General features: G+C 32.6%; 2 protein-coding genes and 2 long non-coding RNA genes across 7 annotated transcripts; 1 reads left to right on the top strand and 3 right to left on the bottom strand.

Annotated features, from left to right (window-relative positions):
* Window positions 1-2,363: 2,363 nt before the first annotated feature.
* LOC121120743 (uncharacterized) lies at window positions 2,364-6,790 on the bottom strand. 2 transcript variants are annotated; one of them, XR_005865189.2, is made up of 4 exons: window positions 5,915-6,790; window positions 4,086-5,511; window positions 3,753-4,030; window positions 2,364-3,680 (listed from the first exon to the last, which is right to left on the bottom strand). It is a non-coding gene; the product is annotated as an uncharacterized lncRNA (long non-coding RNA). The 2 variants fall into 2 exon arrangements; XR_005865190.2 differs by having other exon boundaries at window positions 3,784-4,030.
* Window positions 6,791-8,203: 1,413 nt separating this feature from the next.
* Window positions 8,204-14,402, bottom strand: LOC121119368 (RNA-binding protein 28). Of its 2 annotated transcripts, none has more exons than XM_071889382.1 (2): window positions 13,418-14,402; window positions 8,204-13,302 (listed from the first exon to the last, which is right to left on the bottom strand). In XM_071889382.1, the coding sequence occupies exon 2, from the start codon at window positions 10,402-10,404 to the stop codon at window positions 8,359-8,361; it is 2,046 nt and encodes a 681-aa protein (XP_071745483.1). In that variant the 5' UTR covers window positions 10,405-13,302; window positions 13,418-14,402; the 3' UTR covers window positions 8,204-8,358. The 2 variants fall into 2 exon arrangements, with proteins under 2 accessions (XP_071745483.1, XP_071745484.1); XM_071889383.1 differs by having other exon boundaries at window positions 13,432-13,995.
* A 2,517-nt stretch (window positions 14,403-16,919) lies between these two features.
* On the bottom strand, window positions 16,920-19,005 carry Vps2 (vacuolar protein sorting 2). Its single transcript, XM_040714834.2, has 4 exons — window positions 18,872-19,005; window positions 17,880-18,245; window positions 17,577-17,826; window positions 16,920-17,470 (listed from the first exon to the last, which is right to left on the bottom strand). The coding sequence occupies exons 2-4, from the start codon at window positions 18,069-18,071 to the stop codon at window positions 17,244-17,246; spliced, it is 669 nt and encodes a 222-aa protein (XP_040570768.1). The 5' UTR covers window positions 18,072-18,245; window positions 18,872-19,005; the 3' UTR covers window positions 16,920-17,243.
* Window positions 18,383-21,166, top strand: LOC121119981 (uncharacterized). 2 transcript variants are annotated; one of them, XR_011780745.1, is made up of 3 exons: window positions 18,383-18,830; window positions 18,892-20,527; window positions 20,586-21,166. It is a non-coding gene; the product is annotated as an uncharacterized lncRNA (long non-coding RNA). The 2 variants fall into 2 exon arrangements; XR_011780746.1 differs by having other exon boundaries at window positions 18,393-18,830; window positions 18,892-20,194; window positions 20,247-21,166.
* The last annotated feature ends 1,169 nt before the right edge of the window (window positions 21,167-22,335 follow it).

Raw genomic sequence — 22,335 nt, 5'->3', positions numbered from 1 at the left:
GATATTTTTGTTGCTGTCGATGAGACAAAAGATAATCAGGAGCGATCAATCACTGCTTTATTGATTGGTCCTTTGGACGGCTATTTCTTGGGTCGTCCATATCTCATCAAAGTGATAGACATTAAACGTGCTAATGCCAAGAACATAATAAATTTTGTTGTCGAGAGTATTCAAGTTACTCTTGGAACCGACTTTAATGCTACTCGCCTGAAGGTGTTTATGACGGATGGAGCTTCTTATTGCAAAAAAGCTGGCGAAGACCTAAAAAGATACTACCCTCAGTTGAAATATATTACCTGTGTGGCTCATGGGTTCCATAACGTTGCTGAACTTACTCGTAAAGTGTTCCCTAGAACAAATGAATTAATATCCGAAATCAAAAAAATATTTTTGAACGCTGGACTAAGAAAACGTAGATTCGCTGCTTCTTACCAAATTCCCTTACCCACAGCTCCAGTCACTACACGTTAGGGAACTTGGTTAAAGCAGCAGCTTACTATTTCAAGCACTTCATAGTAATCAGGGAATATTTATGTAGCCTCCATGAAAAAATGGCTTCTATAATTAAAGCAAAGGAGATTATTACTGACGAATATATATTTGAAGAGTTGACCACTATTCATACTAATCTCAATCAAATTTCTGGGCCCATCACAGCTTTAGAAGGACGATTACCCTTACTTGTCATTATTACCATCGTTGAGCTGCAACGAAAAGATACTAAGCTAGAGCTATTCCGATCTAAATTAACCAATTTCCTATCAGAAAATCCAGCTTACAATGAATTGCGAGACCTAACCTGTGTTGAAGATTCCATTTATAGTAAATTGTGAAGTTCAGAGAATTTTCAGCATGTTTAGAGTCATCCACACCAAATTACGATCAAAGTTATGAGTAAAAAGTATAAAATATTTACTGATTTCGAAATGGAACTCTGAATTTTGTACCATGTAACAGTAAGTATTCATTTTTTAAATCTAATCATAAAATATGATTCTATTTTAGCTAGAAATATAAAGAATCATATAAGGCAAAACAACTGCTTAAATGGTCACAACAACGGGGGTAGTAGCTTTGGATGGTTCGCAACTAGTTTGTCTGACACTACTTTCTTCACTTAAAGACTTGGATATTATCATTAGGCTTAAATAATGCGGAGATTAAAAGAGGACCTTTCCAATATTGCATAGTGAATAAATATTACTTTTTTTGTCACTCAAGGACTAGCTATGGTTCATAAGCTCCAAGAAATGGTGTTCAGAAAACTCATAAAAAGGCAAAAACAACTGCTTAAATGGTCACAACAGGGGGGGGGGGTAGTTGCATTGGGTGTAGCATTAAAATTAGCAATTGTGTGTATCCTTCATGATAATAGTATGTTGTTATACAAGCATAAATTACCGGGGGAAAATATTTTTTTGATGCTCTTAATAAGGAGTAATATCGCCGGGCATTACTACATAATTAGCTTTTGCTCTAAATCTTTACGATGTCATGTTAGAAAACTACATTAAGTCAAGAATGGTTGCCTGAATTGTCTTATCAGTTATAAAGAAGTCTTATTTTTATATCTAAGATAAGTAATTAAGGTTTAAAATTTGACTACATGGATTAACTTTTCTTTTTTTAGATAAGCATGAAATAAATGAAAGTGGGATTCTAAAAGCTATTCGTAGTAAGATTGGAAGAAAATATGGATTTAAATCTAACATTATTTTATGATTTTGACATTTACTTTATCATTAATAATTATTAGGATCTCATCGGTAGAGATATATCTATCCTGTGCAAAATTTATATGCAACTTGCACATGAGGAAAAAACAGAAATGATATTTTTGATTAAACTTCACGTCTGGCTTGTGTTTTGTAACCTTAAGTTATGACATATTGAACCGAATTCCAATGTTAGAACAAGAAAATATTATTTGGATCAATCTATTATTTCAATATTCTATATTTATAATTCATTGTTATTATTAGTTATATGATTCTAATTGTTTAATTTTGTATATTTAACTTAAATGTATGATTGTTTATTTTTTAGTATGTAGATTATATTTAATTTAAGCCTTCTATTTTAAACTTGGAACTTCAAATATATTTCGAAATACTCTTACTTTGTCGTTTTATTAGTTATTATTCTGAGAATATGGTTTATAATTAATTACAATTTCATGGAGTGTGACGTTTTCAAATCTACTGTAACTGATAAAAACCGTCTAAGTCAATTATACGTAGTATAGCTTTATTAAACATTTTGCTATATTGAATGTCTCTCTTAAAGTGTTTTGCTACAAAATAAAGAGTTTTTAAAAGTATTTTGCTAGGGAAAATCATCAAAATTATAAAAATGAGGCTATATATTTCTAATAGAAGTGGTATTTTATTAGTACTTTAATCAAAATAAACATTAAAAACATATAAAAAAGAAAAGGCAAAAAGTTGGTCCAAGTCTACAATTCAGAAGTTTTTGATTGAAATTTAGCTTTTTTTTTCTATTAGCTTCTGAATTCTTAGCTGACATTCTCTTTTTTGTTAAAAATCGGATGTTATCATTCAGTTTAGCACTTAAATGTTTACCCATGACATTAAACAAAGCGAATGAAATTCTTTGAAGAAAAGCTGACCAGGAGTGTCCTTCCTCGTACTTTACTCCCACTACGGCGATAATGTCAGAGTTTAAACTGTCCTACATCCTGTCAATGAATGTGGCAACAAATGAAGCTCTAGGATTTGGGGTGCCAAGTAAACTGTCTTTCTCTTCAGGAGTAGCTGTGGTTTAAGAGAACATGGAGTGAGCATAAAGACAGGAGAGGTAGAGAAGGTTGGATGGAGTCGACATTCTTCCTCTGCTCATTATGTCGATGAACTATTTCAGGTCTACATGCTGATTGGTTGGGTTATCGAAGGTTATTGAGACCAGAGGTGTGTCTCTGATGACTCAACACTGACTGGAGCAGCAACTCTTTTCAGGTGTCTTGGGGTTAGCAGGATCACCAAATTAGATGAGCAGATCTGCAGATAAGTCTTGAGCTCCAATTCTCCCACATGAGTGCGGTTGAAAGAAGACAAGGTAAATATTTTCTAACTGTTGGGTTGGTGAAGAGGAGAGCCATTGGCTCACGAATGAAAGAGAGCTTAGAAGCTTCTATAGGTTCAATCTTTGAGGAGTTGAGAAACTTCACTAACTTGTTGAAAATGTCTTCCCAGGCTATTTATTCCATTCTTCTTTTGCTCCCAGAAAGGAAGCCAAATTAATGGCTTGAATCGCAGTGTTGGCCTTGCCTTCTGAGGTGATGTGTGACACTGCCTTTTTGTCAATCAACACGCCAGAGTGGTACATTTTGAATGACATATCTGTCTCAAACTGGATGCTAGCTACTACTTGGGGCCCAATTTCTCATCATGGGATAGCTTCAAAAGAGCAACACTTGGTTTTGTGATGAGGATGAAGTCTGATGGGAGTGTCTCCTTGGCCAATTTGTCAGCAAGTTCTTCTACAGAGAGGACTGACTCCTCAATCAAGAGTTCAAATTCCAGATGCTGTTGTAAGTCATTGAACTGTTGAGCCCTACGTGATGTAGTTGCAACTTGAGTTGGCCTTGATGACGCTTTATGAGTTGAGAGATAGTTGGGGCAGTTTGACCAAAGAGATGGTACTACATCTGTTTGAGGTACCTGTAAAAGAAGGACAGTTATAAGCATACTATCTTTCCAACATTTTATACAAATACAGAAACAGATACGTACAGAAGGCATCGAAAGTGAGGAGCTGTCTTACCTCTTCTTTAGAGCCTTGCCAAGGGTCGAACTTCTTTTAGACTCACAGATGAAATCAGAGTCGTTGAAATGCAGGGAACACAGCTTTGTACTTTTGGATGGTGCCGAATCTGTCTTCTTTAGATCTGTTTCTTTTGGAATGGGTCTCAGCCAGGTGGTATGAAGTCCGGAGTTTCTCTCTTTGTTTGGCCACAGAGGGATCGTAACACCAGACTGTTGTGGCTTGTTGTCATAGCCCGTTCTACACCCTGGAGCACAACACTTAGTTATTAATAAGTAATAACTTATTACTCTTTGTCTTACCAAACACGTTGTATTGTTTCTTTTCGATAGACCCATGTTGCACACGAATTTGAATTCATGTTTGCGCGTGCCCTGTCCTACTTACAGGAGTCCTTGATCAAGGTTAATAGTAATACATGGTTAGACCATCATGTAATAGGGCCTACTGGAATTTTCTATTTGATGTATCGTACCGATTGCTCACTAAGATAGACAGATTTTGACAAACCACACAACCAATCATAGTCCATGATTTTACTATTGCTATAATTTCCAATTTGATGTATCGTACCGACTGCTGGGCAAGAAAGGCAGAATTTGACAAAACATGTAACCACTCATACACTATGACGACAATATTAAAAAGCAATTGCCCACAAAATTACTCATTTTGACATTTTTGCTGGAAATTAAACCTATTGTCCTTTTTTGTGTGCAAATTGCTCATTTTTCTTGTCTTGTATCAAATAAATAGATACAAATTGAATTTTAGCTTTAACTGATGGTGTGGAGGCTTTCCAGATTGTGTCTTGAGATGATCTAGAGTCTTACATTTTTCTTTTGAAAGTCTTATATTCCCTACCAACATGAGATTGATGCATTACCTGCAGATTATGCTTGAGATTAGTTGGTTTCATTCTACTGTTAGCCAACTTCTCCTCACAGAAAAAACAAATCACCATGGGAAGACTAGAGCTTGTGGAAGTGAATCCCATTACGATGTATTCTTCTAAATACTGGCGAAATTTTATTTTTTGTAGGTGTGGCGCCTTCTGATTTTTTTGCATAAATACTTATATTTTATTGTTATATTTATAATTACTTTTTAAATTATGCTTATATATTTTTTTTAATCTGAAGTTCCCCCTGGAGTACCTCCAAGTACCCCAAGGAGTACGGGTACCCCCCTCCACATTTGAGAACCAATTGAGTAGTACAAGTACCTCTGGCACATATCAGATTCAAAATAAATGGCATAACATCCAATCAGAGTAAGGAAAAATTTGGCACAAACTATTTCTTTTTCGGTGCAAGATTCAAGGTGGATTATTGAACTGTAATTTTTTTGTGGCCAAATTTCCCCTTCCACTAATTATCTGTTGTTGGAGTCTTACAACCTAACATATCATATCATCTAGTCATAAATTTGATTGTATCATATACATATTTTTCCCTACAAAAATAATTTATTTACTCATGCATAAACCCTCCTACATTTATGATTCTCTGAAAAGCCAAAAAAAAGATGAAAACAATTTCTAGGAGAAAAGGGGGAAATACTTTAGAATAAAATAACTTCATTTATTCACAGACATCCTGATCTTCTATTTATGCAAAGGGTTAGACGCATAATCAGTGGTGGTGGTGATGACCTCCGCCTAACAAGACTCCTAAAGATCTCATCAACTTCAAATTCGCTTCAACTACTAATGTGGACGTTTAAAGTCTTAAATATGTTTAAAACTATCAATACTGAACGAATAAAAAATCTCATGGAACATAATCTTGATTTTTCGATTTAATATTGTAAAATTTTTTAATAGATATTAATAAATATAAAATAACACTTGAAATTGTTCTTATAAAACTGCATTTTTCTTTAAATTCAAATTGTTCAATTTTGATATTTTCGGTGCTCATTTTCAAAATTTTAATTTTAAATTTTTGCTCATTTTGGCCAAAAAACTACTCAAAAATCCGAAGTCTAATAATAATTAATTATATAAAAATAAGTAAATATATACTAAATGCTATAAATACTAAAAATTATTATTTAAATAAGTTTTAGATACGTGTAAAGTAGTATCATGATGAAGTTTGAGATACATTATTCACTATTGATATTAAACCCTAGATTGCTGATAATAGTGGTAAAAATGTATGGGGTTACGAAGAAGATTTGAGGTTTTTTGTAATTATGGAACTATATTCCTGTAGACGTTCAAAGTAAACAACACAGTAGAACTGAAATTAATTAAATAAATTTAGTATTGTATACAAGTCACAATTCTGACTATTCCAATTTTATTACTGATATAACAAGATCATCCAAATTTTGCTAAATTCATGAAAATTTACACATGAAAAGTTTACACTAATTAGTTTTTATACTTATTAAAGCAACGCTTGTAATCTTTGTATACTTTCCAAATTAATGAAATAAGAACGACCGAAAAAATGACCATCTAAAGGAGCAACCAAAACTAGAATCATGGATCGCTGTCGAGTCTGTAGTTTCTTCCAATGCAATGAACATATCTTTATCCTCAAATACTTTATTTATAATGGATAAAACTTCTTTACCTTGAGACTTCATTAATTATGTAATGGAGAGGCGAGAGTGAATCACTTTTCCACTGTAAATATCAATAACAAAATTTGGATGACTCTCGATGCAGGAGACTATTATCTTGGTTATATAAGTAGTAAAATTAGAAATATCAAAATTGATATCAGAAAATATCATAGGAGTCCCTTGAGTGATTTAATAGAAAGTATTTATTAAATAACTAGGAGGAGTACACAGCATTGCTCGGAGTTATTAAAAGTCCATTAAATTTTTTTTAATAGGATGTATATGTACTCCCCTTTTCTTTTTTTGATATGAAGTGCTGAACTTTAATATACTGCTTGGTTTTTTTAATAGGACATGCTGAGCATTCGCTAACACACTCGTTGCTATATAGTTATTTATTAGTTTAAAAAAAACTATAGCGAATTTTGGAATATTAATATAGATATTAAAGTTATCTTTAATATACTAAAAAATATTTATAATGTATCATTCTAAATGTTTCTTTGATCAATATTACAATCTTTCTTATCAAAGTTGTTCCACTTATTATATTGCCAGATATTATTGCTTATTTTTGAAACAAAATTTATCATGAATACAGAAAGCATTTTCCCAGCAATGATGTTTTTTTGTTACGGAAAAAATGGCCAAATCTGCATTCTTTTTTTTAATTATATTTACTAAGTATTCCACCTCTATTACATAGAGATATAAAGTTTTTTATCTCTATGCTCTATTACCTGAGTAGTGACGGTAGGAAATTAAGATGATTGCTGTCTAAATTTGTTATTAATTTTCAGAGGATATAATTTTTACAAATTTCTTCATAGAAATTCCTTACTACTGTAGGTATATAATATTTCTGATTGATTAGTAATATTGCAGAGATACTTCTATTACATATTTTAAGGAATTCACCATAAGAGGTGTATCGGTATTTGAAAGATAAATCTAATTACCCCTTACTTTTTTGATAGCCTTTTTTAATTTTTCTCTCCATGAAATTCGATGGAAACTTATGTGAACATATTATTTTTTCCTTTTTTTCATAACTCGAATGACCGGTTTTACATCCTGGGGCAATACAAAAATCTAGCATTCTCACAAATTTATATTAACTTATAGTGATAGACAAGAACCCAAAGAATATTATTATCTTTCATAAACCATGCATATAGATTATCCCCTAATCACGCAACTTTTGATAGCTATTGTTTTTCAAGAAGTGGGAGGTGCATAGGGATGTTAAATATAGACCACGAAGTTTTCAGTTTCCAAAACAATATTAAATACTATTTTTTGGTTCAAAAACTGAACAGGCCTCCAGGCTATACATAGTTCAATAATCAAGAGCACTGATCAGTAAGATTATTATTTTATAGATAGATCTAGGAACATTTCTATACAAAGTCATAGAACGTTCGATCTTTTTTCATAACCTACGAGCTAGTTCCTTATAGAGTAGAATAGTTATAAAAACGAGATAAAAAAAGATTTGAATAAAATATTTTTCATATTCTCTTACTTTTTAGAAATGGTTTGTTTGTAGAAATTGAATCATAAGTTCAGAAGATACGACTATTTAAAATTTGGTTTACACGTCAGTTTTACCTATAGTTGCAAAATATATGACTACATATCTAAAGAACTAATCAACTGATTGCCAAAAAATAAAAATAAATTGGAGCTTGCTGGTCAAAAATATACACGTATACTAAATGTGATCAAATTCTGTAGTAGTCGGCTAGGCAAAATGATATAACCTTTATTTTCATTAAATATGTACTATGTAATTATGAATGTTATCCAGGCGTACTAAGTGTCAGTTCTATAAGTCATAATATTCAATTAAAGACGAGAATGAATGTTTTATTTATAAAATTGAAAACAAGCGTGATAATTTATCATAAATTGCATGTCATAGTGAAAAAACCAAAGCTGCAACAAACAATATGAAATACGAACAATGAACTTTTTAGGTACAACTTCAATCCAACATCATTCAGCGAACCACTTTCTTCTTTTAGCCATAGGCTCATAATTATCTAGAAGTTTTGTTTTATAGTTTTGTACTAAAGAATTAAAACTTTTTTCCTCTTTTAGTTCTTTTAATGTTTCTGGCTTCACTTTCTTCTTATTTTTCTTCTTCTTTTCAGGATTGTTTTCCTCATGATCAGTCTTGTCCTTTTTGTGTTGAATGGGGACAGTCCGAATTTTCTTTTCAAGTACCTTTCGCTTAGCACCTTTCTTTAAGTCTTTGCGAGATATCTTAGGACGAGCAGATCGTACTTTTGGGCCTATATGGCTCGGAAGATTCTTTTGTTTGGGATCATTCTTACTACCCATAAAGCCATGCACAGTTTCTCCTGAGTCCTCCATCTTTTTATTTAATGTTTGAGCCGGTTTAGTTTTTTGAGTAGAAGTATTTATCTTCTTGAAGTTAGGATTATTTTCTCTACTCTTCTGCAATCTTTTTTCCCTAGCCTTAATTGCTTTTAAATTTTCAATAGAGAATTCAACAATGGGCCTACAATCCTTCCTAAAAATAGTGGGATTGTTGTTAACAGCCCTCAAAGCATTGAGAGCGTGTTCATGTTCTTTGAAAGTAACAAATCCTAGTTCCGCATTTCCTTTGGCAGGATTCATCTTTTCATCACGAATTACTTTAGCTTCAGAAAGAACACCATACTTTGAAAACAGATTTCTTAGCCTTTTATCATTAAAATCCTCTGGTATATTACGAACACAGAGTCTGACTGGAGATACAAAACAACTCAAATCTTTCAGCATATTTGTTTTCCACTTTTGAATTTTAGTTCTGAGATGAAGATCTGTCTTGGACACATCAACGGCGGCTCTAGTACCCTCACGAATCAGACCCTCCCTAGCTAAATGAAGATTTCTCTTATCTTTACCCAGCTTCTTGTCCATTTCTTTCTTCTTATTAATGGAATCTGCATCTGACTTCTTCATAGCCATACATAAGTAAATTGTTCGATCATCAAGAATTAAAGGTTCCTTATCGTTAACGGCGCGCTCAGCAGATTTAGTCTGGACAAACTTAACGAAAGCCGTTCCTTTGGGATGTTCTTTGATTTTGTCCATGACAAATTTAGCGAAAACAACTTCTCCGTAGCGTTCTTCAATAAGACTAGCTAAATCCTCTTCTAACGAGTCAAAACTTAAATTCCTTATAAACACGGTTCTTCCTTCATCTACATCATGCCCAGACTCCCACTTAGGACGAGAGTCTTTATCATCATCCTCTGAGTCCCGTTCAGAATCATCCTCATACTTTTCTTCTCCATCAACTGACATATTTTCGTCTTCACCATCAAATCCATCCTCATCGTCTTCAGATCCGTTCTTATCGTCCTTTCCAAAGCCATTATCCTCTTCTGCTGACATTAAATGATCAACATCTTTGTTTTTAACTTCTACCTCAGTTTTACTATTAGTTGCTTGAAAATCCTTCTTTGGAACAGCCCAATCAAGAGCCACGGGGCGACCCATGAAATTGGACCCATTAGCAGCTTTGATAGCTTTTGCTGCTTGTGGTCTATTTTCATACTGAAGAAAAGCACATCCAACCCGTTTTCCATCTGGCTTAGTAAGGATGTTGATATGTTTTAAAGCCCCATGCTTTGAAAATACTGTTTTAATGTCCTCTTCAGAGGCTTTAAATGACAAATTACGAAGGATTATTCGAGATTGCTTTTCTTTGGCTACCTTTCGATCGAATCGAATCTGAGAAGTACGTTTGAGGGCCTCCTTCTTGTTTGAAAGAGATGAAGCCTTATCATGAGCGGGTTTAACAGTCAGGACAGGTCCATTTGGGAGTTGGTACTTGGATTGAAGAGCCTTTTGATAGAGTTCTGACGACGAATAATACACATACCCAACACGAAATTTTTTGGAAAAAGAACTCTTTGTGATAAAACATCGATAAGACTCCGGAAACAAGGCCTGGAAGTCTTCCTCCTTAGTATAATTGGGAATTTTAGACACAAAAAGTGTATAAGCGTGTTCCTTTGAATCCGACATTTCAAAATATAAACATTGGAAATATAAATATTGTTTATTTAAAAAAAAAAAGGAAATTATTTTGGCTATAAAAAAAGTAGCTATCTATTATGCTAATAGCTCAGATCATTTATTAACAGTCATTAAATCAAATTACAAGTTATGTATCTTAACATAAAAAAAACATTTTGGATAAATGTATCTCTATAATTACTATTAGTAATTTCTTATAGTCATAAAAAACTACTGACAAACTGTACATTTTAGTCAAAAAAACAAATCACATGTGACATGACGCAATTTAACTTGCCCCACGTGTTTCGTTTCAAACTGATAATATATTTTTAGGAAAAAATGGCAGGAGAAGCAAAAGGAAAAGTGTATAAGTGAAAAAAAATGATAAGGTTATTTTGAACTGATATAATTACTATCACCAATATAATATATTATAGGATTTATGATAAAAGAAAAATAAACAAAAACGACAGCGATTCCAATCCCAAAAGTGCTAATCACTTCTACGTTATCAATTATAATATCATAGGACATGATGGATTATTCATATTCGACAAGACTGATAAGGATTGACGGACAAGCATTTGCATAATACTAGGCAAAAGCAGTCATTTCCACTTCGTTATAATCCAGGATATGTCAGAAGAAGAGGTGGTTGGTTGTGGCCCAACGAACTACTGAGAGGATTCTGGCAGATAGTCAAAGGGCGAGTCGATAGAGTGCTAGGAAAACTGTAAAGCTCATTACAGTTGGAGCAATCTGAAATTCCAATTGAGCAATGGTCTTCGTCTCTTCATAAACCTTATTTCTTGTCCAAAGAGAACGAAACAGGCTGCATTACGTAACTAATTACCTAAAGATTACTTCCAATGTATCAAGCCCAGTTATGAGTACCATAACAAGTGATTTATAGGTTCTTTCTACGAATTTTTATGTGTATTTTTCTAGTATGATACAATGACATTTGAATATTAGCACACCGATAAATATAGCAGAGAATATTAATAAATACTTAACTACGAAGATAATCTGTATACTTGGGCAATATGAAAAGGGTCTTACTACTTCTTTTTGACTCTCAAAACCTATAGACCCCAGTACTACTGGGCCAGTAGGTACGACATTGAATTCCATTACTCAACAGTTAGCACAAGGAGGGAGGTGATGAGTTTGGAACTGCGTTGAAAGACATTTAGATTGATCTCTCCTACGTAGAGATGGGATATATGGATCTGCATCCATCCATCCTTCCTGTGCCTAGGGATATCCAATTCACACACTTTCTGATACTCTCTTCAATGCCAAATATATTTAAGGAATCTTTACTCTTAAGGCGAGATTCCTTGAACAAGTGCTTCACTCGGGGGAGCTCGTCTCCTTTAATGGAGCAATCGTTGATTGTGCAAGTGCCTCTTCATGTCAAGGTCTGTTATAGTGACTTCGGATCTCGTGTATCATTGGCCCTATACATAAATTTCTCCGGATACTCCATAGAATCATCATAAACTTATACATGTAAAAACTAAGGAGTTCCATAAAACGACATCCTGGCTCGTAACGAAGAGGAAATCACTTCTCTTGCATAACCCGATGTTATGCTTGTTCGTCTATCCATGAGTACTTTCCATTCGAATTGTTGTCGTGTTTGTTTATTTTTCTTTAATCCTATATTTATTAATATTACTTATTTTGTCCCTGGTCAAGGTGACTATATACATGGATTACTTAACATAAAATATTTACTCATCAAGGTTTAACTCAATAATTAATTATGTAAGATATTAAGATTTATCTATCAGAGTCTTCGGTTTAATCTTTAAGGTCTGCAGCCTGTCCATATAGGGAGTACACGAGCTTTTGCTCACGCTAAGACTCATTTTGAATGCAACGATTACTCCTCATAAGCTTCGTCAATCTCTTACAGTCATTTCCCCTGCAAGTATTGTAAGGCTTTACTGCCGACTATCGGAGAGCTAGTTGAACATTCTTGTCTTCATGTTTTGAAGGAGTTCGATGTGACCTGATGTGAAAGTATTTTCTTCTAAGCTGGTGGAAAGCTTCCCCCACTTCTTTTTGGTCGTACAATAGACGACTTCGAAGGAATAGACTATAGAGGCTACCAAAAGACCTCCTTCCTCAACTTCATAGTATTCATCTTCCTCAGGGGCCTCCTCATACGAACGAACTCCTTCAAAACATGAAGATAAGAATCCAGGAATACTAGAATTTCTGTAAGTGCGTTTTAAAACGGCCAGTATTTTTATGGCAAACAGAGTTGAATGAATAAATAATAATTTGTTTCATTCTTATTAATAAATTTTGAATTAAAAGGAATAGTGTATTAAATATTAATCGAATATCTGGAGCAATTGAATAATGGAGCTTTTATTCCGTTTTGAAGTGAATATTCATCATGGTTTTCGTATTTATTCTTGACTTGAGGTAGCTAATAGCAGAATGGGGTAGCCCGGTTTCCATATTCAAAGCGCAGGAAGTAGCCTTCAGTTATCTTGGCGATGAAGGTGTGAAGACGTTAGAAGCAAAAATTTCATTGTCAAGGTTGATATTTTGCCAGATTATAGCTATAAAGTGGATCATAGGAGCATATCGCCTCTGTTTGGGGAATTTGGAGAAGAGATTCATTTGTTGTACAATAAATGACAACTTGGAAGCCTGAGATTCATTTATCTTCGCTAAGTTGACAAATTAAAAGAGTTCCTCATAGACATGTTTAGCGGACATAACAATCTCTTCATAAAACATTTCCTTCTCCAATGCTTCATAACTAATATTTTGAAGCTGTAATCTCAGGCTGCTAGTAGATGCTATCGTTGATTTGGAGGTTGATGAAAGATAATTTGGGAGATTTGGCCATTTAGATGGTATAGTATCCCTTTTGGGCGTCTGAAAGATTAAAAAATATATATTAAAATACTGATACTATTATAAAATAAAATATTTAATAAAAAGAACATACTAAACAAGAGTATAGTAATGATTTTAGTGAAAAATGAACTACCTTAGCTTGTGTACCTTCTTTTGGTAGCGTCTTCTATCAACAGATATGGTAATGAAGTCATTTGCTGTGAAGTGTTGAATTCATAAACTTCAACTTTATGTCGATGTCTAATATTTTGTATCTCTTGGAATGGCCCTAAGCCACTTGGCCATCTTCATAGGATCTCTCTGGAAATGTATGAAGACTCGCATCAGTCCTTACAAGCACTAAGACTACCATAATTGCAGCCGGGAAAGTCAGAAGAAATATTTGACTTTGATCATAGACAAAATTTACTCGGCTCAAAGGGTGGAATTCGTGAAAAGCAATTTTTTTGGACTTGAAAACAATCAGGCCACAAAAACAGTTCTCACCTTTATGATCAAGTCAGCTGGAGGAACTTGAATAATCCTAAATAATCCATTAGATCCAGTAAAGTAAAGAGATTATCAGAAACTATCTTGTGGCCTGCTTTCAGATAAAGTTGCTCAGTCATTTTAGTTATCACATCTGGACCATGTCTAAGTCCTATCTCTTTTACTTTTTTTTTTAGACGTCCGTAAGGCAAACAATGGAGGAGCTCTCCGGTAGGAATACATGCACACCAGATTTTAAAATCAAAACGCATAGGCTTTCCTCCAAAAAATTATTTGATTAGTTCAAAAATAATTCCCCATTGACTCATCAACCGATATATTTTCAGATCGCTCTAAATATTTTTTGCCGTTTCATTTATACTGTCCATCAAGGGTTATTCTTTCCAAAAGAGATTTCAGTGTCTGGATCGCTCTCGAAGTGGGTATATTTCATAAGTTTTTCATGGTTGGATCTGGAGATCCATCCTTTTACCAATTTATTGGCCGTATCTTCTTTTTGCAAAAGGCAGTCATATAGACACTCAAAAAAGCGCAGGCATGACTAGCCCTGATCATATTTACGTCTACAGAAAAGTGAAATTATTTAGCATAGCAATTTTTTTCGTCTCCTCAACGATTATGTTGCAGATTTTGTCTGTAATGAAAAGTTTTAGAAGATCAAGGTGTTGTTTCATTTTGCCTAAATCAAATAGAAAATTTTCGATTGTCTAAATATATTTGGTATCATATTGTCCAACTTTAGATCTAATCTGCAATGTTCTTAAATAGTTCATCCTTCTTTTTTATTATTTCCATAAGCTTCTACAGCAAAGGATTTTATCGTAATATTGCCATAAACTCATCCTTCAAACATGTTCTTTAAATTACGTAAATTCTTTCTCAAGTAACATTTTTTTTAATCGATCAACTGACAGATATAATTGAACTTTCAAAATTGTGTTTTCTATGTCACAAATTTAGTGAGCTAAGATGCATAAATAACTAATTTCTCTAAGGCTACGAATATTTTATTTGTCAGCTACAACTAAAAGCTAAAATTGAGTTTAACCCCTAAATACATTTCAATTAAGTTTTGTTTTTTTAATTCGTCTTTGAAAAAAAAAAAATTTTTTTGTCAACTTCCGGTCATCTGGTAAAATAAGGGTATGATCCGGTAAACCCTAGTACTTTGTCTATCAAATACTAGCTGATTATATATATATATTGATCAAATAGCATAAAAAATAAATCGATCGAATGACATAGACATTATTGGATTTGCAAAATTGTGTTTACAATGACTGATAAACAAAAGATGAAATATTAAAGAGACCATAACTCATGAGCTATGACTCAGCGAGTGTTGCATTCAAAACTAAGACTAGCTATGCAAATGAGACCAAAAAGACAAACTACAAAAAAAAAAAAAATTACAAACATTTAGAGGGGGGAGTATCTATTGGGTAATTTTGAAATTAAAGCTTATTTTATAAATGCCAAATTAATTTTTTTTTGGAGAGACTTATAACTTAAAAAAAAATAGATTGAAATTTCTTTGAAGAACCTAAATTTTAACGAATAACTTTGTTTCGTTCAATTTAAAATACAGCAACATCCTAATCTTTTCTAAAAAATGTAATTTTAGAAACATAAATATTGTTTTCTAACGTAATTAAATAAATATGGAACAATTTATTTATGTTAGTAAATATAAAACAATGCATTATTTTCTAGAATCGGAATTTCTAGAGTTGGACTTCGTCAAATATTGCAGAACAATTTAATAAAAAAGGCCACTTGAAAAAACAAATTTTCTAAAAACAACGATCAAAAAGGCCTTGTATTTTAATTAAACTTACATTTTAGGGGTAAAACAACAAAATAAAAACATGGTTCTATGTGGGAATGAAGAAAATAAACAATGTATGATGAGTGACCCCAGATCTAAGACATGTTGATTTTTTTTAATCTAATTGTTTTTGCCTTGACAACGAGACTAAAATCTTCAAAAACTAGTCTCAAGATCTGCATTCAATAAAGTTATAATAATAGTCCTTCCCCTTAAGGGTCCTTTAGGGACTCAAGCCACCTTCTAGGTTGAATATTTCAGGGCAAATTAAAAAAAATATATATATATATATGAAAAATTGCAAAGGTGTAGTGATATAAAATATTTACACATCTGAAAAAATCAATCCAGATTGTAATTAGTCTTGCAGTTAATATTGAACTCAATTTAGTTAACTGTATTGACAGACTATTTTCTGGTTAGTGAATAGTGATATTGAATGAAAAAATGTATTATAATCCAACTTCAATATTTCTGATTGTATAGACTTAATGTACCTAAAATGTAGATATGATATTAATTAATAGCATATCTACCTTCAGATTATTGATTATCTTATTTTTTCTGTACAAAATAAAAATTAAGTTTTAGATGCACTTCGGATATAAGTAACATTTTCTTTGGAACCGAGGTGTTGTTTTTTGCATTTCATTGTACTAATGTAGGTGTGTTCAATTAAGTTTGAAATTATATATCTACAAAAAATTTCATTTTGAAAATTGAATTAGCTTGTACACGTCATATTAAGTGATCGTGCTTCACAATCAATTTATTTTCTATCGAAATCACTAGTAATAAGTGGCGGCCTTAATCAACTTTCATAGGAGAGGAGTGTAAATATTGTCCCCCATATAAGACATAAATTTCTCAATTTGAAGCCTCCATTGATTGTAATGGCTTTAATTTAGTGTCGAAAATCTAATTTTTTGGAAAATTATTATAGTTTAAAAAATAACAAATAATATTGATCTATTTTTAAGAGTTCCAAAGAAAATGTTTATTTCCATCAGATTTTACCCAAGAAAAAGACTTGCTGTTATTAAAAACGAATATGATATAATTGTAGACCAGAATGATCTGTTTATACTACTTTGTTTGATTATGATAATGTAATTTAGATAATACTAAGACAAAGCAATGTTGGACAATTATTTAGATAAAAAATGTATTAAAGTGACTCAGTTGTAGAATTTCCAACGAAAAAATATTTTCATAAGCCATCCCTATAAATTAACAATACCATATTATCAGTAATAAAATCTTGAAAGCCATTTACAATAATTGAATATAAAACAAAATTACTGATGATGAAATAAGAAACTTTTTAAGGATTTTAATTTGTAACATTTTCAACAATTAAATATACTTTTATTATAATACATACATATTATGTAAAAATTACTTAGAAAGAGTATTAGTACAATTTTCTACAAATAAATCTATTTCATCATTATTATTGAAAATAAATTTGAAACTGTTTCTTTAAGGGAACATCACAAAGGCAAAAAATTTCATTTAGAAAAAAATTCGTTTCAATCGTGTTTTTCTTGACTGGTAATATAATATACATTTTTTTCCTAAAGATTACTTGCAGGATGAAAGAAGAAATTTTCAAGAAGTACAATTGAATAATTAATTTTTATTATTCTCTCCTTAAAGCATCTAATCGTTCTTGAAGATCCGCATCGGCATCTTCGACTCCACCGGCAGCAACAGCTTTTTTTTCCTTTGCACCTGGTGCTGCAAGAGTAGACGTTCCAGCAGGAACATCCTTCAGCTGATCGTTTAATTGCAGTCCTAGTTCATCAAGTACTTGACTCACAATTGCGTCACTCTCATCCTCATCTTCATCATCCCCAAGAGCATCGTCTGCAAAGAGAAAAGTACATTTACATCAATGATTCAAAAGTGAGGCCAATTATTTAAAACACAAAATAGATTCGATATGAACTATAGTTTATTAATTAGTAATTACCTATACAATCTGACATCATTTCTTCCTTCATATCCATGATCTCTGATTGCTTTTCGAATTCCTGCATAATTTTTTGTATTTGAGGTAGCTTCATTTGCCGATTCATATTTTGCATGGCTCTTGTAACCCCTTTCATGGCTTCAGCCATTGAATTTTGCGACTTGAGAGTTTGGATTTTAAGGGAAACAGCTTGAATATTTGCTCTCATAAGCATGAATTTCTTAACGTAGCGTCGTGTCCTCACTAGATCCTGAATAAGCGGAGATTGGAAAATCAATGTAGGAATTATTTATTAATACATACTTTAGCCATGATCCTAACTGCGTCCATTTGTCCCTGTTTTGCCATTTTCTTAATATCTCCAATGATTTTCTTTTCTTGTTGCTCCATTTTAGTACGTTCTCGATCCAATTCCCTCATGGCTTTGTTAAGTGCTCGTTGGTTCTTACGGAGCATTTCATCCGGACTCATTTTACGACCAAATAACCACTCCATGATCACTGCTCTGTTTTAATTTGTTATAATAAACAAATGTAATGTGAATGGATAAACTTGACAGGAACAAGTAACAAGAATTAATTTAAAATAAAAGAGGGCGTCAGTTACGTGGATACCATATAGTCTATTGAGTGTATAGATACCCCATACAAAAATCTGAAATACGAATCCCTAAGTGATGAATAGAGTCGATAATTATTAATTGCAGCTGAGCTTGCTAGTAATGGGTAATGTGAGTAATTTATGAATAATAATTATTTTTTAATTAATAATGAATAATCATGTATCTTATCTATCACTACAACGAGTTTATAAAAATAAACAAGTTTTTTAACGTTCTCGAGTCGAGGTTCAGTGACTCCGCTCTTATGTTCCTAGCTTCCTTCGTCAGAATTGAAATCATCTTGACTCATTTTATTTATTTTCTCCTCTTCACTTTTATAAATTACTTATATTAAAATTAGTGATGATATGTGCACATGAACGTAAATATCTTGGGTATCTGGTATAAGTTGCCCCACACCTCATACTTTCTCTTTCTATCTCGAAATTGAAGAAAGAGACAGAGGATAGTTGAAATGCAACTCTCGCAACATTTTAATAGAAATAAATTTGGTACGGGAAGTGAAAAGTATAATTGGGTGAGGATGAGATGAAGCGGAAGGATCTCGACTTTTCCGAGTTATTACTTAATTTAAATTACATTATTAATATTAGACGTGTTTATTTTTTAGTTATTGGTTATTTACTATTATTGTAATATTACAGTACAAACTACTATGATTGTATAATCCTACCTGTAATCTTATTCCAACAGTTAGGATCGATAAAATCATCGCAAAATTAATCGATAAAAATCAATAAGGACCGTGATTATTTATCAATAAATAATTCAATTATGATTTGAATTCACTCCTATCCGAGTTCATCGATGTTCAAGAAGAAAAACGCCAGTACAAATTTGCACACTACGACTCCGTGCAAGTATTCCTGAAATTAATTCTATTCTCATGATCATGGTAGATATAAGAAAAAGTCGTAATGCCTTACATAATTAGATATAATCTCCACCGGCCTCCTCTCTCAGTCAACGGATAGACTTCGAGAGAACTTACCCCCTCCTCCGAATACTCCATAAGAGCCAAGTTCACAACTTCTTCAACACATTGAGACCTTCCATCTATTCTTGTGACCCTTCGAAGTGCTAATTAACCGATAAACTCGGAAAAGTCGAGATCCTCCCGCTTCACTTCGCGGCTTCTCTTACTCAGCCTTATGATATTCTTCCCTTCTCTTCGATTGAACCATTGTCATTGGATATATAATTGTTGTATTTTTCATAAAAATAAATAGTTTTTTTGAAATAAATGTGACTATGTTTTTCATTCACATTGAGTACAAGAGAAATTAAAATATTATTGCGTAAAAGGGAAAATAATAAGTAGGTACTTTTTAGAGTGGTTTATTCACATTTACACGAATATTAATATCAGGGTGTCTGCAGGGGAGGAGGCTTTAGGTCACTCCATAATTTCAAAAATTGCCCCTGAATTTGTATAGTTATATTTCTAGGATACTTATCGCGTGAACAAATACACCCCCTCTGAAATTACTATGAATTATTGTAATGGAACGTGAAATCTCTTTTTTAGTGTTCATTGTTCAAAAAAAAAAATCCGTTCTGTTCATTGAAAGCACGTTCCATGGAACACCGTTCAGTCATGTGTTCCGTTCACAAGCCTAACTATTTATATGTAGGAATAATATAATAATAGTGGATATTCCTGACAAGCATTCAATATAGCCTATGGATCAAAATTCGCCCAATGGTTTCCTTGGGATGTCCTAGTCAAACGCCTTCATCTCCTCTCTGCAACCTAAGGTTCCACTCAAGGGATCTTCCCTCTTCCTTCCTCACTCCCTGGATCAGATATTACTTTTTTGTAGAGAAGGATCCTTCAGTGGACAGATGCTCTTTACATCAAGATCTGCGATCTGTGTCAGATCTCACCTCTTGACTCATTGTCTCTATCTTCAAGAATACATCATTTCCTGCAGATCTACGAACTCATTATGAAACAAAAAAAAGGGAGCTCCATAAAAAGGCGTAATTAATGGCCGTATGTGACTCAGAAACAGAGAGAATTATTTGATATAAGTCACCATTTTCAGATCAATGTCATTTGTTTCATTGATGGAGGAGCATGGAGTAATCATTCCGTTCATGGTATATCTCATGAGTCATGATCACCTAAGTTAAATAGAATATTTGTGAATTCAGTGACAGATAGCGTCTCCCAATTCATATTTTCATTGACTTATCTCGGAGCATGAGGACTTGAACTTATATTGAATTCGGTGACGACTTAGCTTAGGCCTCAGAGGTATCATAACTTGGACTCAGAAAATGTGCTATGACCATATAAAGATCTCTTTTCGATCGCAAGAATGAGGTATAAAATATTTTTGTACGTTTAATAAGGGAATAAAGAAATTATTATGATCTCATAGCTATATAACAGACATTTCATTCGTATTTGTCCTTTGATGATATGCGTAAATATGTAATGAGTAGTATTTTTCGTTTGTAAAGTGATAGAATAGTCTCTATTAATACAACTGTGGTACGAGATCTATTTTATCATAGACTTCAACTCAGAAAAGACAGCAGAAGGACACGGAGGTATTGGGACATCGTGCAAACTCGGAATCGTTAACAAAACTGGAACAAGGTGGAATTGACTACAGTAAAGGATAATATATTCAAAGAAGCAGGTTTCTGTTATAAATGCTTTGGTCACCTAAAGATTTATGTGTATTAAGTCAAGAGGATCATCATTCCTCCATAGACGTCTCTAAGCTATTCACCTCTCTGGAGTAGAGATGTCCCCGAATCATCATTCACTCTCGGTATATTTTAACAAAATTTAGTCTTTATGTTAATGAATAACACAAGATTAAGTTACGAATGTGAGATCATTACACATATTTTCGACGAATGAACTAAAATTGAACTGAAACCATCAAACTAACAACTATAATGAAATATTTATTCCTCATATATTTTAACAATAAAAATTAAATATTTTAAAGATGAGACAACAACAATTTATTCAAAAGCTTATTAAAACAGAATCTCTCCATGGGTTTTGTGTTGATAACTTTATGATTTAGTTGATAAGCATAACGAAATGAAGATGACAATTTTTTCTTGTATAACAATTCAATTACTTAAAACTGTTTTGCATCACAATCTGGGCATTTTAGTTCCTTTATATTAAGTTTTTTTCCTTAATTCATTTATAGCTCCTCCAAAAACTTTCTATTAGACGCATAACCATCAAAAAATGATGTTACAAAAAAAAAAAAAAAAAAGTTGAGTGACATTTTCAATACAAATCCAAGACCACTTGTTCATAATAATAGATAAGGAAATCTTTATTAGGGGAACCCTATATCCCGATTACTAGAAGCTATTCCAGTAACCATGAAAACTTTCCAGAATACTCACAGTAACGAGAACTATATACTCCATCGAATATGAGATTTATAACACAGATTCTTAATTATCTTCTTTAGATAAACTTTTGTATGATCAGTAAATCCTTCTTCAAATGTTAAACTTAATGAAAATCTCCATAAGTGTCTTAAAAAATGAATATAAATAATTAGATTATATACATATATTATTAAAGTATAAATAACTTTAGTATCTGATAGATTGTAGAGATCACCACTCTCCTGAATCTAGCGATAGAAATCTGGACTGGTGGTCAACTATAGAGAGCAACTTTCATTAAGTAAGGAGAATAGCATTTATATCCCATCACCATTTATAGTTTCAGTTGCTTCAAATCAAACTTGTACTCGTCATAAAATTTATGTGCTAGATCATTCATGACACATTAATTCAATGTTTGAAATAATATCAAATGACTCTTCTTCATCGTCTCCTTTTGCATTAGGAAATACTTTAAGATGATACAAGAGGGGTTAAATGCAATCAATTTCTCTTAATAGTGAAATCATCCGATCTAAAATGGAGTAAACCCTTAAATGTTTAGTTGGTCTCCAATTTTTTCGAGCAATAAACCAGATCTAGACATCCATGCTGATTCTTTAGAAAACAATGTAATAAAGGTTTTAATTCATCCCCTCCAAGTGTATCCAACACCCAGTTAGCAATGATTCACCATTGTATCACGAAAGAACGACAGCCATCTGACTTAATGAACAAATAATTAAAACTGAAACTAAATCC

Source organism: Lepeophtheirus salmonis, chromosome 6, assembly GCF_016086655.4.
Source record: "Lepeophtheirus salmonis chromosome 6, UVic_Lsal_1.4, whole genome shotgun sequence".
Lineage (NCBI taxonomy): Eukaryota > Metazoa > Arthropoda > Copepoda > Siphonostomatoida > Caligidae > Lepeophtheirus > Lepeophtheirus salmonis.
The sequence above is the reverse complement of the archived record's forward strand: the minus strand, read 5'-3'. Positions and strand labels throughout refer to the sequence as shown.